Source organism: Amblyomma mixtum, chromosome 3 (assembly GCF_055824585.1).
Source record: "Amblyomma mixtum isolate Tamu chromosome 3, ASM5582458v1, whole genome shotgun sequence".
NCBI lineage: Eukaryota > Metazoa > Arthropoda > Arachnida > Ixodida > Ixodidae > Amblyomma > Amblyomma mixtum.
In genome coordinates, this window is record NC_143014.1 from 433779482 (window position 1) to 433797220 (window position 17739).

The 17739-nt window shown below is 46.0% G+C and overlaps 1 protein-coding gene across 2 annotated transcripts in view; it reads right to left on the bottom strand.

The window, feature by feature from the left end:
* LOC149358163 (uncharacterized) overlaps positions 1-15804 on the bottom strand; it is a 29016-nt gene extending 13212 nt beyond the window's left edge. Inside the window, exons 1-6 of one of the 2 annotated variants that reach the window (XM_089585080.1) lie at positions 15494-15804; positions 15227-15280; positions 14661-14775; positions 10667-10737; positions 8751-9000; positions 6449-6649 (exon numbers count right to left, since the gene is read on the bottom strand). In XM_089585080.1, the coding sequence (XP_089441206.1) occupies positions 6449-6649; positions 8751-9000; positions 10667-10737; positions 14661-14775; positions 15227-15280; positions 15494-15661 (859 nt within the window). In that variant the 5' untranslated portion in view covers positions 15662-15804. Of the gene's footprint in view, positions 1-6448; positions 6650-8750; positions 9025-10666; positions 10738-14660; positions 14776-15226; positions 15281-15493 lie in introns of both variants that reach the window. The other variant, XM_089585079.1, reaches the window with a different exon arrangement.
* Positions 15805-17739: the final 1935 nt, after the last annotated feature.

The following is a 17739-nucleotide window of genomic DNA, read 5'->3' on the forward strand; positions in this document are numbered from 1 at the left end:
AGCCTGGTCTTGAAAATAAAATTTTATTAATCTAGTCATAGTTATGAAATATTCAGGGAACACGTATTTTTGTGCGCTGATTCTAGATATTGGTTGGTTTATGGGGTTTAATGTCCCAAAGCGACTAAGGCTATGAGAGACGCCGTAGTGGAGGGCTCCGGAAATTTCGACCACCTGGGGTTCTTTAACGTGCACTGACATCGCACAGTACACGGGCCTCGAATTTCTCCTCCAAAGAAATTCAACCGCCGCAGCCGGGATCGAACCCGCGTCTTTCGGGCCAGCAGCCGAGCACCATAGCCACTGAGCCACCGCGGCGGCCTTGATTCTAGATATATCGTTTAATTGCATGTAAAACAATTCCTTGAGCACCTATGCAGTTTTTATGGAAGTATTTTGCGGAGAGTTTGGAAGGAAATTTGGTGCTCTTTGAAACTCTCTGAAATGTACGCCACTGGGTTTTCTTGATACCAAGGAATGCAATAAGGGTAAAATTATCATCCTGGCTGTCATAGAACTTGAGTTATCGGGTACTGAAGTTGCCACTTCACAAACAGGAATACTATACACTTTTCTTTATTTCTGAAGTGAGAACTTCGAAACTCTAACTTAAGTTCTATGATAGGCAGGAAGACAATTTTACCTCTATTGCATTCCTTGTTGTCAAGAGAATTCAATGGCATACATTTCAGCAAGTTTCCCGCCAGAAATTTTTTTTCAAAGCTTTTCACAAAATACATGCATAACAATTACTTAAGTGCTCAAGGAACTGTTTTACATGAAATTAAATGACATATTTACAATCGGCACACAAAAATACATATTCCGTGAAGATTTCTTAACTCTGACTTCATTAATAAATTTTTTTTTTTTTTCAAAACCAGGCTCCCCACTTAGCTGATACCAATGCTTCCATGTTTTTGCGTATTTACTAAGCAAAGAAAATATCACACGGAGTCTACAACTATATCAGTCCGAAACCAGCAAAGCAGTGCATGCCACTGATATGAAAAACGTAAAGGCTATGAAATGAGCAAGTAGAGGCCAAATATTTTAATGAACCTTTGTTGTTTAAAGGGACACTGAGGAGAGCTCTATTAATATTTTCTTTCTAGCAAAATCCGATAGTTCGGCATTTCATGGCTTCGTTGCCACTTGGCCGGCAGCGAAAGATGCATTTATTTCGAAGAAATTTGGATTCGAATTTGAAAAAGTTTTTCCCGCCGCTCTGATTCAAACTTGGGATTCTCCTATGACGACACAGGACTAAGTGACGTGAAACATGACGTGAACATGACGTAACGCAGACTCCGTGATTTCTGGCAGCCAGCAGTGCGGCCATGGAGGAGGAAAGTGCGGCCCAGCAGCAGCCGAAAAGAAAGCTTCGTTTACGTTTGCACCGGCGTTTTGCCAGCGTTACGATGGATCCCGTTCTCGAAGTCGTCAACAAAGTTCTCACAAATAGGCACCTTTAGCATACCGTGTACCTTGTTACAGTTAGCGGAATACCGGGAGCCCGCATAGCGCTGCGAGCAGGCGCTGATTGGTCCCGGCGCTGCAGGAGCGCGCGTAGCTGTCGGGTACGTGGCGCCATCTGGCGACGTCAAGAAGATTTGCGCATGCATTGGCTGCGCCTCAGTGATTCGTGGCTTCTCGTGTCCTAGTGTTGCTAGAACTATTGGTTCTAGCAACACTGTTTTGTCCTATGACGTCATGAAGCTTGTACTTGCGAGTTTGGCCTGTGGCGGCGATACCTGTATTTTGGTTCTTGCTCTTTTCCACGTTACAAGAGCTTTGTTGTCAGTATGAATGGCGTTTTTGTAATCAGGAGCTGGTATTCTGTCGATGCAAGTCAACTTCAATTTCTCCTCAGTGTCCCTTTAAGAACCTTTACATTTTTGTACATATGCAACGGCCAGAGAAAAATCTCAATGACGCTGTCTTTCGATCCAGTGTACTGAGCAGCAGCAGCTGTGACCGGTCATGTATCGCAAGTAATTGCACCGAAATTATAATCGCAACAGCGAGCACATGAACAAACGAGGTGTTCTGCAAAATATGCATTAGAAGTGTGAAGATAAAATGGAGTATTAGAAATGCGAAGATACAACTTGACAACTTGAAATTTGGCATAAAACCACCTTGGCACAAATAATTTCACAAGGACAAAAACTATGAGGAAATTGTGAAGTTTGCGCCAAGGTGGTTTTACTCCAAATTTCAAGATGCTAAACAAACTAGCCCGGCAACTTGGCTTACTGAACAACTTGACAAAGGACAAAAAAGTGTCGCTAGAAACAATGTCACTGTATGTATACACAAAACCCCGCAACAAGATATTTAAATACCCGTATGCCTCCATTACATCTAGGTACCTAAGCAAAAGTCACTCCATATAATGCGTCAGACAAGGCAAATAAACACCTAGCGCAATCACAGGTAGTAAACTTTACACAGGGAAAGACAGACGATCCAGGCAAGAACCAATTTATGATAGCAGAAGTTGCGATATGTACTTGGGCCATGCTGCGGTTGGTGACAGTTCTAAAAAACTTCGGAGGGGGGGGTGAAGCCCCATAAGACCCCGAGATTGAATCCGCATCTTTTGTGTCAGCAGCTGAGCACCGTAACCGATGAGCCACCGCAGTGGCTGTGTACACTACATACTGTTAGGCTTGACAGCTTGAGAGTAGTCAAATTATCTAAAACACCAGGGCTAGTTGTCACGTTCTGAAGCATGGGTGAGAGTAAATTAATAGAAAAAAGAAAAATTTTTTTTTTTACTTTTCATAAACACACTCTTACAATATATAGTAAAGGTACCATAAGAACCCACCTCTCCCCATGACCAGGCTCACTACATTCTGCTGGCATAAATGAGGCATGGACTACAGTGCTCAGTTGTCAGTATTGTCATATTGTTTACAATTTCAACTGTAGATGCAAACCACAAAAAACACTAACACTTGGCAGTGCAAAAAGAAGATGTACAAAACAGAAGCATGGCGCCAACTTAAAATTTTTCGTTTTTCATAGAAGCATTTCATATCTTATTTCATTTTTGTTGCTTCTCGTTGAACCTTTTACCATTTAGCAGGCTTCAGACAATTTTTCTTCCCTACCTTTTTTTTCTCGCTGTGTTTTAGGCATAACACTTGTCAGTTTGTGTCCGTGCACAAAGCACTTTCTTTTGCCACACCGCCTGTGTGCATAAACATGCTGACCGCATGTACTGTGCCTTTCAAACAAGACGATTCATTGAAGTCAACACAGTGTTTGCGTTTCCATCCTTTGTTCTTTTGCGTTGAAAGTGCTTTTCTATTTGTAAAACACAGACACAGCCCAGTACGCGCCTCATTTTGTAAATAAAATTACGATTTCAATTACAAAACAAAGCACATACACCCAAAAAAGATTAGGGTGTAAAACACACTTACGGTGTCAAACACACAGACACAGCCCAGTATGCACCTCATTTTGTAAATAAAATTACAATTTCAATTACAAAACAAAACACACACATACCCAAAAAAAGAACAGGGCCATGTCCACGTGTTTTACAAGTGTAGAAACTTGGGCTAGTTTTGTGGATGCATTATAACGTGGAAGTTGAGTACACTCGCTGAAAGCGTTTCTTGGTAACGAAAGGAAGGCTACAGGGCAGGAGCATCTGTAACTAAGCCGCCGCGGTGGCTCAGTGGCTATGGTGCTCGGCTGCTGGCCCGAAAGACGCGGGTTCGATCCCGGCCGTGGCGGCTGAATTTCTTTGGAGGAGAAATTCGAGGCCCGTGTACTGTGCGATGTCAGTGCACGTTAAAGAACCCCAGGTGGTCGAAATTTCCGGAGCCCTCCACTACGGTGTCTCTCATAGCCTTAGTCGCATTGGGACGTTAAACCCCATAAACCAACCAACCAACCATCTGTAACTGTTTCACTCCGCCACAGTGTACGGCCATGTAACTGACTGCCTGGTGCTTTGTTTTCTGTGGTCCTCTGCACCATCCCTGGGGTAGATAGCACCATCTTTGAAAGCTTCTCGTAACAACAACACGTGAATAATAAATTTGTTGTGTTATCGAGAAAACTTCCTGCCTCCACTCCCTAACAAAGTTGGTAGTCATGTTAGAAATATGCCCTGCGTTACAAGAAAGGAAAACCTCGTTAATTCAGAGTTCATGGGAGCGGAAAAAAAAACCGGCCAAATTATTCGAATGTCGAATTATCGAATGGCACCCAAAACCGTTCGCGTGAAAGTAAGTTATCTGCCAAAAATCTGGGCATTGGTCATCTCTTTTTAAAAGGATATTGAAGCAAAATGTTAAAATTGAACAGAAACGCTGAAAATAGATTCTCGGAATGCGATTACACCGAAATCTAGTCGTCACTGCGCATATTTTTCAGCGGATTGTTTTATTTTCGACGTTTCATGAGCGCACGCCAAGCACCCCCGGCCGGCGCGAGATGAAGAGCGTGACGTCATGGCACCCTCCCACAGCGACAAATATGGCGGCGCCCTTCGGTGCATGGAGCCTCGTTTCGGACTGGTTGCGTCATTGTTACTGCCTTCTTCAGCTTGCTCAGTGGCCATAAATGGGCCACCGGTCTTTCGCTTCGTCTCCTGTCACCGATAAGAAAGCGTACGAGTAATAAATTTGCTTTATTTTTTATTTAGAGTGACGATTCTGCCCCCTTTAGGCTAAGAGGGGCGTCGGTTTGTTGACAGCAATGGTTCCCCTCCTAACCACCAGATAGCGCCACTAGTCTAAACATCGTCGCGCTTCTGTTTTAAAAGTGAGAATGTTAGAAATGGCGTAAGGTCCGGAAAAAATAGCTGCATTTAGCGGACGTAAGCGTGCATACGGTTATGGTATGTAGACAGCATTAACATCTTGGCCTATCTGTACGCCGTGAGCAGACGACACATGGAAAAGCCGCGAGTAGCGATGGCTATCGTGCTTCTGCGGGAACGGTGGGCGCGTGGGTGTAATGACGTCTAGTCGCAGCTTCCACAGGCGGCCGCCAGGTGCAACGATACGGCAATAAATCGCAAAAAAAAACATGTTATCCGCCTTTTTCGCTAAAATGCTTGTTGCATTTATCAGTTTTAGAAGTCAAGCTCTTGTTTACATGTAAAAGAGCAGCTCCAAAAGTTTGGTTCAGTATCCCTTTAAGACGAAAACTGCGTGACAATGGCTATTTCTCGCAATTTGACAAAGCGAGCAGAAACGAACAGACAAGTTCACTTTATTAGTGTGTTTCTGCGTGCTTTTTTTTTATGTGAGAAATGGTTTACCAACTAGCTCAGACGCACACCCTACTGAACTTTATTTCCACAGTTCTGTGAAATGCTGTGATTCACACACGCCGTCAGAAGCGTCTGAAACAACTGCTCCATAATGGCGTCTCCGCGGCTTCTTTCAGTGACCACCGTGGTAGCACTGGAGCTTCTTCGCACCTGGCGTCGCAAGCAAGGAGGCTACACTGCACAAACAGTGAACAGCACGTGATGAGTGCGAAGTTTCGGTGCGCTGCAGGAACGGAAATACCATGCGGAAGAAATTAAAACTATCAGCTACAAAGCAATCATCGTTCTAAAGAGTGTGCTGCTTGGCACGCTGGCTGATATGTGCAGCTGATAGCCGCCCGGCAGTGGCGCTCCAAAAACGAAGCTACGCGCTCGGACTCTTGCCTGCCAATCATTGCCTGCCAATCGTTGCCACATTTGCGTTGCACACAAGTCGGAGGGGTGTGAGAAATAATGTATATGTGGTCCAGACCTTACTAGGAATATTTGGATGCTCGGCTGTTAAGAAGGCCACACCTTGACACGGCACCATTTCGGGAGCCAATCCGAACTAACCGATGCCAGCTTTGAGGCTTCCGAACAAACAACCTTCCGATGCCATAGGCTTACATGGTCATTTGGAAGAACTCTCGGGGTGGTCCGAATTATCCAAATACCCGTGGGTCGCATTAACGCGGTTTGGTTTTAGGTTTTATGGAGCTTAACGTCCCAAAGCAACTCGGGCTATGAGGAATGCCGTATTGGAGGGCTCCAGATAATTTCAACCACCTGGGGTTCTTTAACGTGCACTGACATCGCACAGTACATGGGCCTCTAGCATTCCGCCTCCGTCAAAATGCAACCACCGCGGTTGGGATCGAACCCGCGTCTTTTTGGTCAGTAGGTATCCGCAAGGTTTTACTGCATAACCAGTTGACGTACTGTGTTTTTAAAAACAAACTTTAGACTGCAGCCGGGGGCCATTTCTGCTGTGTAGAAAGAGAGGGCATGTTTCTGCTCTGTAGCTTTCGCTCTTGCCAAGAAAAGCTGCTACAGGGTGTAAGGCGAGGATTGACACCGAGTACGATTCAGTGGAGAGTGCCTCCATCTCTGCTTGGAAGCTTCTCAAAAACATGATTTCGACCACGCAGAGCCGGCTCTCACCGCGCTGCCACCCCTTGTCGTCTTCGTCGTCGGTCAGCTCATCATCATCGTCGAGGTCGTGGGGCCGTGGCTGGGACAGGGAGGCGACCCACGAGCCCAGGTCGTGCGCATGGCTGAAGTTGCTGGCGTTGAACGATCCCCGCTTGGTGGTAGTGGCCAGGGCCGCCTGCATCTGCTGCGCCCTCTGGCTGCTTTCGCCAGCTGCACAACGCATGCACACACCGCATTACGATGGGTTTCATGGCACGCAGGCGACTGAGGCTACCATGCGCCAAATCCGGGGGTTAAAAAAAATGAACTGCCACCACACAAACACACGGACCTAACACACCAGTATCCCCGTCAGCCATGGATGGCGCACCAAAGCGAAGGCAGCCCACCTTAAGAATCCTTGACAACTCTAACCTTCTTCCTTTAAAGCCACAAATCTCAGGCACTGATCAATACTGCGCGCTTATTTTTCCATCCACGAGCCAATCATTAATTTAACCAATCATTACTTTAACTGCCACCTGCCACGGTGGGCAGTTTGCTCACTATCCGGTGGCGTGTTCGCCAAATGCAGCCGGTACAGCCAGCGATGACAGCGCCACCCACCGGCAAGTAGCAGCCACCATTAAGGCTGGTTATAAATATTCATTCACAACGACGGCTTGACATCGCCGCTATGGCGCAGTGGATGAGAGGCACGTGTTGCGTATGGAAGGTCGGCCGTTCGACTCTGCTCTCTGTACTGTGATTTTATTGCTTTTTTTTATTTCATTTTTTTTTAATTTCTTTACCTTTTAGGTCGCAAATCGTGATGCTCAGTGGCATATAACGCCGTTTAAGATTTTCAAAAGATTTTCTGCGTACTTTTACACAGATTATTCAGAGCGCTGGAATATCAGTTTTGAATTTAAACTAAACATTACATGGTTAGTAACAATAGGTTGGTATAGACTTTTAAGCATTAATAAAGGATTTATTATCCCTTTTAGGTCAGCCGTTGTGACAATCTTCAGTCACCGTGAACAATTCACCGTGGTTTCAAGCCTTGTGGCTGTACAGGCTGCAGTTGGTGAATACGCTATCCGGTGGGCAGGTTTCGATGATGCCGCAAGGTCACATGACCTAGGTGGCCCATCTGCCTCTTAGGCTGCTCTCTGGGCACTACCTCGCACCAGCAAGCCCGTGATTTTTCGCTCGCAACGCCAACACCGGATTTTCTGGAGAACGGGGCCTTCAATGCTACGCGTTAAAACCAAGTGCAGATGCAAGACGGGGACAGAGTACTTCCCAAAGACGACTTAGGGGACATACGGGAAGGAGTGAGCACCTATGCCACAGGGCATCCGACTCTGTCGGCCACGTCTCTTGTGCTTTCGTGTTGCTGCACGAGACTCCTTTCGTTCTGATCAAGTGCTCTGTTTGTGTAGTGGAGCTTACACTGCATACTAAAGCGAGATAGAAGGCTTATTAGATTCTTGACAGTGCAGGATGCGTACACTGGAAACTTCACTACAATACTTCGCTTATCCCAAAACTCGTTTTTAAAGGTGCACTGAAGAGGAATCTGAACTCGTCTTTTTGCCACGGGAACTCAATCTACACGTTCCGAGCATTCTTAGAAACTTCGATTTATTGCCCTGTGTGGCCGATTTCCCCAATTAAATCGAATGAACTCCCGGCTCCCGCCTTTTTTTTTTAATTCTGCCTCGTACGGTGGGCGGAGTCGACCAACGCGGGGAGTGCCTTTCACCCAGTCCCGTGGCGGCTTGCCGCTCTGCCATCGGCGGAGTAATAAATAGTAGTCCGTAGAAGCAAATAGTCCGTGCGTATTTTTATTTCTGCAGGCTTATTTTGCGGTTATATTATCTGCAAATGAAACTATATATTCACGGAAACCTAAAAAACAAAATGAAGCGAAAGCAAAGCCTCCACGGAGCTGGCTGAAAGGCACTCCACGCGTTGGTCGACTCCGCCCACCGTACGGGGAGAATTCGAAAAATAAAGGCGGGAGCCGGGTGTTAATTCGATTTAATTAGGGAAATCGGCCACACAGGGCAGTAAGTCGAAGTTTCTAAGAATGCTAGGAACGTGTAGATCGAGCTCCTGCGGCAAAAAGACGAGTTCAGATTCCTCTTCAGTGCACCTTTAAGACTGAGTTAGTAAGAGTTTACTGCACTCTCCATGAACAAGAAGTAATGCTTTGGCCTGCTTCTTTCATTTCCTTCCACTTGTCGCGTCATTGCCAGTGCTCCTGTGCAAAGGAATGCAGTAAGCTAGCACCCCAGCATGTGCAAGTAGGAGGGGGACGTACCAGATGCTGCAGGGGGCTTGATGAACAGGCCCTTCCTTGGTGGTGGTGGTGGAGGCCGATGTGATGGTGGAGGCCGATGTGGTGGTGGAGGCCGATGTGGTGGTGGAGGCCGATGTGGTGGTGGAGGCTGGTGTGATGGTGGAGGCCGATGTGGTGCTGGAGGCCGATGTGATGGGTTCGACAAGTGAGCAGAAGGTTCCCTCTGTGTCCACCTGGAGTGGGCGGCCGGAACGCCTTGCCCTCTGGGCGGCTGGACAATTTGAGCAATGCGCTTCTGTATTCGCGAAAAGAGAAAAAAAAAAATGTTGCGGCGTTTCCGCAATATGACGATTAGAGTTTCAGCATCAGCTCTATGTGCAAGGAAGAATGCGACAAGAAAATGCGTGCAGAGGTTTTGATGTGAGCTTATTTAAAAGTTTGGCTTGGTTTAAAGGGGCTGCGAAACACTGCTTGGGGGGATACCGGCTATACTTCAGGTGGGTTATTTATGTCACACAGATGCTGACTTAAAAAGAATTACAGGAATCGATGCACAGGAACGGGAGTTATTCAGTGAAGAAATTTCAAAATACAAGCAAGCAAAACGCTGCCCTCAACTCGATTTTGGCGGGGCTTCCCACTCCTATTTCGCTCTCCCAATGACTGCACCTGGCGCAACCAATTAGAACAGCCAGCCAGAGCACGTCGCGGAAGTTTGTACTCCATGGTTGCCTGCTCGCTGTAACTCGTTCTTGCCGAGACTGGCAGCGTCGTTTCCATGCCAGAGCGCCCCTGGTGGTGTATTTTTATTTTACTTGCTTTGCAGGGCTTTTATCTAAGACAAACAAGTTGTTTTTGTTGATCTAATATAAAACGCAGACAGGTGACAAAATGTGTCTCTATTTATTCACACAATTTGCAGTATATTTACTGTTTGTCCGATGATCAAGCTCGCGCCTGGTGATGTCATATCCGCTGCTAAAAACCCGCCACTGTGTGGCGACACCATCAGTCATGAAGTTGTTTTTAGGAGGGCATTAAAATATTAAAAAACGGAATATACGCGGTGTTACCGACGCTAATAGCACCATTATAACTCACTGTATGCAATCAACAGGCAAAACAGTTAACTAAGATTGTGTTTCTGGGCCCCTTAAACGTCCCAAACTGACTCAGGCTATGAGAGGCGCCGTAGTGAAGGGCTCCGGAAATTTCGACCACCTGGGGTTCTTTGACGTGCACTGATATCGTACGGTACACAGGCCTCTAGAAGTTCGCCTCCATTGAAATTCAGCCGCCGTGGCCGGGATCGAACCTGCGTCTTTCACAACTGAGACTTCATTAACAAAAACGTTTGTAACATTTTCTTGACTCCTCAAATGGGTTAGCCACGTGACCGGTCAGTTGTACAACTTGTTGCTCAAGTGACCAACACAGTGGGTCACATGACGCTTCTGTGTGATGACATCATTCTATACACACAACTGTCGCAAAGTCTTAGGCTGTTGATTTATATAAACAAGTGATGCAGTAGAGAAGCCTTTACAGAAGCAGCGTGGCACTTTGAGGACCCTCCCATGCAACTATCCGCCAGTCATGCTGCTGTTGCTATGAACGAAAAAAAAAAAGTCCTTTCCAAATTTATTTTAGCAGAACAGTGACTGCAAAAAAAAAAGGCTGTCACAGTCTAGAAGACGAAGTAACGAGCGTCAGTACCGTGACGTCATCATTGACATGCGGCAGGTTGTTTCTACAATGCTATTGTAGATGGCGCTAAATGTCTCAATACGAGATGTGCTGCTTTTTAGTTGCTGCCACAGATGGCGCTGTGATCTCAGGGTGGTAGCAGACCCCACGAAATCTCGAAGCGTGATGAGTGAGAGCTAACACTCTTAAAATGCCACCAGTTGGGCAAAGCACATGCAAAGCAATCATACCTTCCAGGAGTTGGCAATGCCCCTTCTGGGCATGGGTGGGACGACAGGCTCTGGATTGGCTGGCTCTTCACCTGTTCAGATTCGCAAGAGAATAGACAGTTGTGTGGGATTTTATGCCACATAAGCAGCTAAGGTACACCAAACAGAGGGCTACAAAAACCTGACTGTCGTGCTAATGGACTGCCAGGTGCTAAAATAGTTTATCAGATTTTCTTTTTTGAAGAACCTAACAACTTGCGATAAGTCTACCACTGCATTTCGCCTTTACAGCAAGTTAGGGTGGAAAGGAATGTGTTTGTTGCAAAATACTGGGAAATGCTTTCTTAATTTTTTATGTTTTGTGCACGAAAATAAAATGTGGTTTATTGCGACAGTTCTGCCACACAATTCACACAGAAGCTTTCCTTGTTTCAAGACTCTGCAAGCTGTGTGTAAGGCGTGTACGTGCAAGGCAAAAGCGGCATAAAAAAACTTCAATAAGCTGATTTGGTTTATGGGGTGTAACGTCCCAAAACGACCCCGACTATGGAGGACGCCATAGTGGAGGGTTCCAGATAATTTTGACCACCTGGGATTCTTTAGCGTGCACTGACATCACACAGTACAGGGGCCTCGAGCATTTCGCCTCCATCTAAATGCGAAAGCTGCGGCCGGGATCGAACCCGCATATTTTGGGTCAGCGGCCGAGCACCATAACCACCGAGCCACCGCGGCTGCCGACTTCCATTAAGTGATCGTGATGTTGGCACGACTTTCATTCGCCTAGGATCAACTTCACCAGGTACTGATTGACTCCTCTCTACTCTTTACCATGCAATCTTAGTCCGGAATATTTACAGTCGTGGCAGTATAAAGGGTATAACTATGAATGCTGCCCTGAAGCAACTGCAATGTGAGACTACACGTCATGTACCATGGAAGTGACAAATGCAGTCACATGTGCAGGGTGTCACATTAGTGGCGTGCCTGGGGGGAATGCGCAAGTCCAGTCATTTCGTGCAACTTTGAGTTACATTCCTCCCCGAAGAAAAGGATGAATGCAAGGCGGCTTTAAAGGGGTCCAGAAACACAATCTTAGTTAACTGTTTTGCCTGTTGATTGCATACAGTGAGTTATAACGGTGCTAATAGCATCAGTAATACCGCGTGCATTCCGTTTTTTAATAATTTAATGTCCTCCCAAAAACAACTTCATGGCTCTGATGGTGTCGCCACACAGTGGCAGGTTTTTAGCAGCTGATATGACATCACCTGGCGCGAGCTTGATGACCAGACAAGCAGTAAATATACTGTGAATAAATAGACACATTTTGTCACCTGTCTGCGTTTTATATTAGATCAACAAAAACAACTTGTTTGTCTTAGATAAAAGCCCTGCAAAGCAAGTAAAAAAAAAATACACCACCAGGGGCGCTCTGGCATGGAAACAACGCTGCCAGTCTCGGCAAGAACGAGTTAGAGAGCAGGCAACCATGGAGTACAAACTTCCGCGACGTGCTCTGGCTGGCTGTTTTGATTGGTTGCGCCAGGTGCCGTCATTGGGAGAGCGAAATAGGAGTGGGAAGCCACGCCAAAATTGAGTTGAAGGCAGCGTTTTGTTTGCTTGTATTTTGAAATTTCTTCATTGAATATCTCCCGTTCCTGTGCATCGATTCCTGTAATTCTTTTTAAGTCAGCATCTGTGTGACATAAAGAACCCACCTGAAGTATAGCCGGTATTCCCCCACGCAGTGTTTCGCAGCCCCTTTAAGGTGGGGCGAGACTTCGAAAATGGCGTCGAAAAGTTGGCTGTACAGCAGTTGTAATACAAGCCATGGCTATCATATTTGCGAGGAATGCTAAAGATAGATGCAACTTGCATTAGAGCTCAGAGGTATATTAAAATTTGGTCTTGCATTTTTTATTTTTCTACTAATGTACCTTTCTTCAAAAAATCTATCTGCCGCCGAGGTGGTTATGGTTATGGCACTCGGCTGCTGACCCGAAAGATGCGGGATCAATCCCAGCCACGGTGGTCGAATTTCGATGGAGGTGAAATTCTAGAGGCCCGTGTACTGTGCGATGTCAGTGCACGTTAAAGAACCCTAGGTGGTCGAAATTTCCGGAGCCCTTCACTACGGCGTCCCTCATAGCCTGAGTCGCTTCGGGACGTTCAACCCCCCCCCCCCCCCCCGCCAAGAAAAAAAATCTGCACAGTGTTGAAATTGTGTACGAGAGAAGCAATCAATGCTATATATAACTGGTACCAAAATTATGTGCTTTGAACAAAAACTAGATTTATTATGTTCTTTTATTTTCTTAATAAACACACATGAAAATACAAATGAACTTAGGCTACTGATTCTGGCACCAGTTATGTAAATGGCATCAATTAAGATCTCTGAAAAATTGTTTGCTTACGCTTTATAGGTCTCTAGAAAAAGGTACACAAACCTCTAAAAATGTTGTTTTGAGAAAAACGTCAATAAAGTCTCCGTAAACACCTGCTTTTTCATTCAATGTCATGACAAATAAGGACCAAAAATATTTTCGAAGTTGCGAATACTCAAGTGTAGTATTTTTTCTGAAAGATAAAGAAATTCTCTACCAGATAGCCACAAAACCTCAAAACCAAATTGTTTGACAAAACAAAGTCTCAGCTCATCTTAAAAGAGCTCTCAATAAAGGTGCAGTATTCCTGAGATATTAAAGGACACTGCCTCACGAATATCCTCTAGCACGAATTTTTTTAAAAGCATTTTGTAGAAGCTGAATTATCTGAAGTAAACATTTGAATTTCAGCGTCTTCGTGCCTTTCCCTCTTCTGTCGTCACTTTTTTCACGCTCAAAAGTCTGCGCTCCTCGCCAGCCTCAGAGCTTCTTGACCCACCAGAGTAACGTTGCCGACTGGCCATGTTAGTTAGTTAGTCATATGGGGTTTTATGGCGCATAAGCAACTATGGCTATCATGCGCCAAACACAAGTTAGATGATGTTATGTCAAGTGTACAGAGGTTACATTATAATAGATTTAAAACATTGGCTTTGTTTAGAAACTTACAAACAAGTGAAAACTCGACGAGTGTTTGCTCGCCTAAAAGCAATGCAGGATGAAATGGAATGTGTTCATTGTAAAATACCGTAAAAAATTATTTTCTAAGTTCTTCGAGATGCGAACAAGAAATTAAAATGTGGTTTACTGTGAGCTCCTCACCACACATTTCACACAGAGGTTTTTCTTTTTTTTGTTAATAAGAACTTATCAGTGATGTGTGTGTGACCTATGCGTAAACGACATAAAATTACTTCGATATAACGCTTTTTATGGCGGCATGATTTCCATTCTTTTAAAATGGGCTTTATGGCATGCAGCTTGTTGTGTCCTTCATTTTCCCAAGAAGCTTGCCACTTGGCTCTTAGTTTGATATGCACTAACTTCATGTAATCCCTAGGAGGCAAATTCACATGTTTTATTTCCATGGTTCTGGTTTGTGCAGCACACATGTCGGCTCTCTCATTGTCTGCCGACTGGCCATGATCATAGTAGCTGCATCAAGCCAGAAAGGATCTAACCAGTAGCTATCCCTGAACAGAATTACTCATGAGCATGCCATAAAGGAGGGCGCGAGCATGAAAAAGCCACTAGGAAGGATTCGCCAACTTTCGCACACAACTGCAGGTTCTGTGCTGTGCACAGAAGTGCATTATTTGGCTCAGGTGTTCATGACAAGAGAGTGTAGTGATTGAGCGAGTTGATGTACTCTCCTCAGAAGGTGTTTCAGAGCCTCCTTAACTCCAAAGTTTGTGGAAAATGGCATTTGCAAATGGGCAAGTTTACTAAAGACAAGTTATGAAAAAATACAACCAGCAATTTTTCGGTCAAGGTACAAGACAGCTCGAACTGACCACGACAGCAGCATCGTTATACTCTTCCGCTATTCAACTAGTAACACTGTAAAAAGCTCCAAGCTGGCAGAGGTTCTTAAGGTATTTGAAGTATGAAAGGTAGCAGCTTACAGTCCAAGAAGTCTGAGGCCATGTTGAAGGTTGGCGCACGAAGTGGTGTTTGACGGCGCCAGTACGCATCGACAATGTCGTCGTCACTGTCAGAGAAGCCATTCTGCATGGAATGCTGCACAGAAAGGCGTGGTCAGTTTACCTTCACATGCACGCACTAAGTACGTACAACCAATTTAATCTACCAAAAGCAGTGCCCGTATTGGGGCAGTAAAATGAAATTTCCAGGTTCGACTGCCCTCGAAGCGACTAAAAGGGATCATGCAGACCTTCGTCCTGCCCAGGGCAAAGTAACAGCTCCCCTCTCCCGAACGCTTACCTGGGAACAATTGACACAACATATGGAGCATAGACCTGATCAATCTCATTGGCCAGGACCGATGTCATTCACACACATACTGCACCGACAACGAACAACATCGGCACTGCTAACACCGGAGAACTAGTTCTGGAGCCTTACGCCATAACCGGTGAGTCGATGGCGCGAAATCACATTCTGCGTGCGCAGAAATCGAAACGCGTCTCCGCGCGAACAGACACGAACAGCGTAGTATAACTGCACTCACCGAGACGCCATTGGGAGGTCGTCCTCTGCCGATGCCGGTCGCCGCGTGACGATTCTGGAAAGAACATATACGCAGGTTCATGCAACACCAGAGAGGTATCGAAGGACTTCGATAGTACCCAAGCGTCAGTGCTCAATGGGCCCAGCTACGGTGATGGAGATTACGTCTACTCCCTTTGTAACAGGTATGCCGCGGGGCGTACCGCGCGGCCAAGCCAGAAAAACAAAGCGAACAAAAAACGAAAACGAGATCAAGCAAAAGACTCACCAAAAACCCAGGATTTTCTTCAGTCTTTTTCTTGAGAAACTGGAATAAGGGCAGTTCTTGAAGAGGAATTCGCCGGCGGCCGCGGCACCAGCAAGGCAGAGGCTGGCAATCAACTGCATCCTCAAAATCCAACGGCGTCGTAATACAGTCGCTATAGTCTATATCCATTATGCGGGAAGCAGTGGTTTAACAGATTATATGAAAGTGGCAAAACGAATTACAAGCTGTGGACGCAGCCAGGCTGACCAGACACCGACTAATCAACCGAATGCGCGCGTGCTGCGCGCAGCCCACACGCCATGGAGGAAGGAAAAAAAGAGGAGAGGCCCTTTCCACACAGCACCCTGGGAGAAAAGTGTGGAGGAAATCACGTGGTTTTTTCTCGATTGGGAGGCCATCTTACTCCGGCAGCTTAGCAACGGCGTTGTAGTTGCTGTTTACAAACCGGGCGATAGCAGACGGCCGCGGCGTAGCATTTGAGGTGCGGCGTAGGCGTGCTTTCCTCAACTGCTCGAGTTTGTTTTTGATCGTGCTCACAGGTTGACGTTGGCGCCGTTCACTCATATCTCAGGTGGAATTCGCCGCAAAACTCTCGTTGTCGCGTGCATTGATTTCAACGTGCTCGGCGACCACGATCGCACGGGCATTTCGTCTACTGCGTCACTGCTCGGAGCCGTCGGGAGACCGCCGCTGCATTCGCGCTGTTCGTTCACCAGTGATTCAATACGGCGTGCGCTAGAGCGGTCGTCGGCGCATTGTGCGGACGTTTCGCGTCCTGTACGTGCAGTGTGTGTGTGCCATTCGCGCTCCCGTTTACATCGGCAGTGAAACCTCGTTGCTACCTATGCGTGTTCTTGCAACGCTCCAGCGATTGTCACTGACGTCGGTATAACTGTCATTCTCGTTTTTCGACGATTGCGCTTGTTTGAGCGGCGGGGGCCATGACATGGGCGGAGAGCGATATTATAAAGGAAGCAGCTGCGCTCGCTTTGCTCTTAGTATACAAAAACTTTGTTACATGCCCGTTTGTAGCGTGTAACGTTTGAAGCGTCTAGCGAGCTATTTGCCTCTGGGACGTGCCGGGCTCAAGTGTATTCGTTCATATTGTAGCGTGCAACGCGAAATCGAACACCGGAGTACGAAAAACTGCGGCGGTCCCTCAGTGGTCCGAGCGCGCGAGCGAGAGCCAACTAACTTCTTTCTCTTCTAGTGCATGCACTACTTCTGTCTCTTCGAATGCATGTATCAATATCGTGGCCAATTCTGTGCTTTTGGTCACGCGCTATGTTTATACCGGTTTCCTGTAGCAGGTTTGAAATTGCTTTTCTAGCTGATGTCATGGTCAAGAAGTGCGAAAAAGGCGAAGCTCTAACTGTATTTGGACGCCTTTTCTCACATGCGTTTATTGTGCCCATGTCCTGTGATAGTGTTATTTGTCGTAAAAAGTACGTGGTGAAATGAGGATCCGCATGTGCGCTGAATTTCATTGATGCTTGTGGTGGTTATTGTGATCAGGAAAGTAAAAACAGCGCTAAATTTTACACAAACCACACAGAAATACGGACAGCGCCCGTCCTGTCCATCTTTCTGTGTGGTTTGTGTAAAATTTATGCTGTTTTTACTTTCCTGAACATAATGTCACACCAACTAGCCCAGCAAAAAGGCCTGTGGTTATGTTGAAGAAAAATAATTTGATGCATTCATTACGTACAACAGATCGACTTTCATTGCCTGTATTGTCGATCACAAGTAAAGTGTGCTACTATGCAGTGACATTACAAGCTAGTATTTCACCAAGTAGAGAAAAGTGGAGCGTACAGCTGCAGCTCTGCACATTAAATATGAAACACAGCATTGAAATGAGCCACAACACCATGAAACTTATACTGCAGCCACTGGGGACTCCTAAACTTCTAGAAGTCTGAAAAGCTACGGTCATATATATTATGCACAATACTATATCTGTGGATGTGAAACACATGCGATGTTGCCATGCTACAAAGGGTGAATTTACGGAGGGGGCAGTCACATTTTAAACGTATATTTTCTGAAATTTTTTAATTGAGAAAATGGTGTTCAGAATGGTTGTCCTATGTAAAATTTCAGTCTTTTGGAGGGAAGCAACGCCCCCCCCCCCCCCCCCCCCACCCCCCATCCATAAATCCTCCCCTGCCGTCTACTATATGTACTTTGGCCCTCTCCGTTTCTGTCGCCTCTATGAATGGCTTTTGGAGTTGTGAATCAAA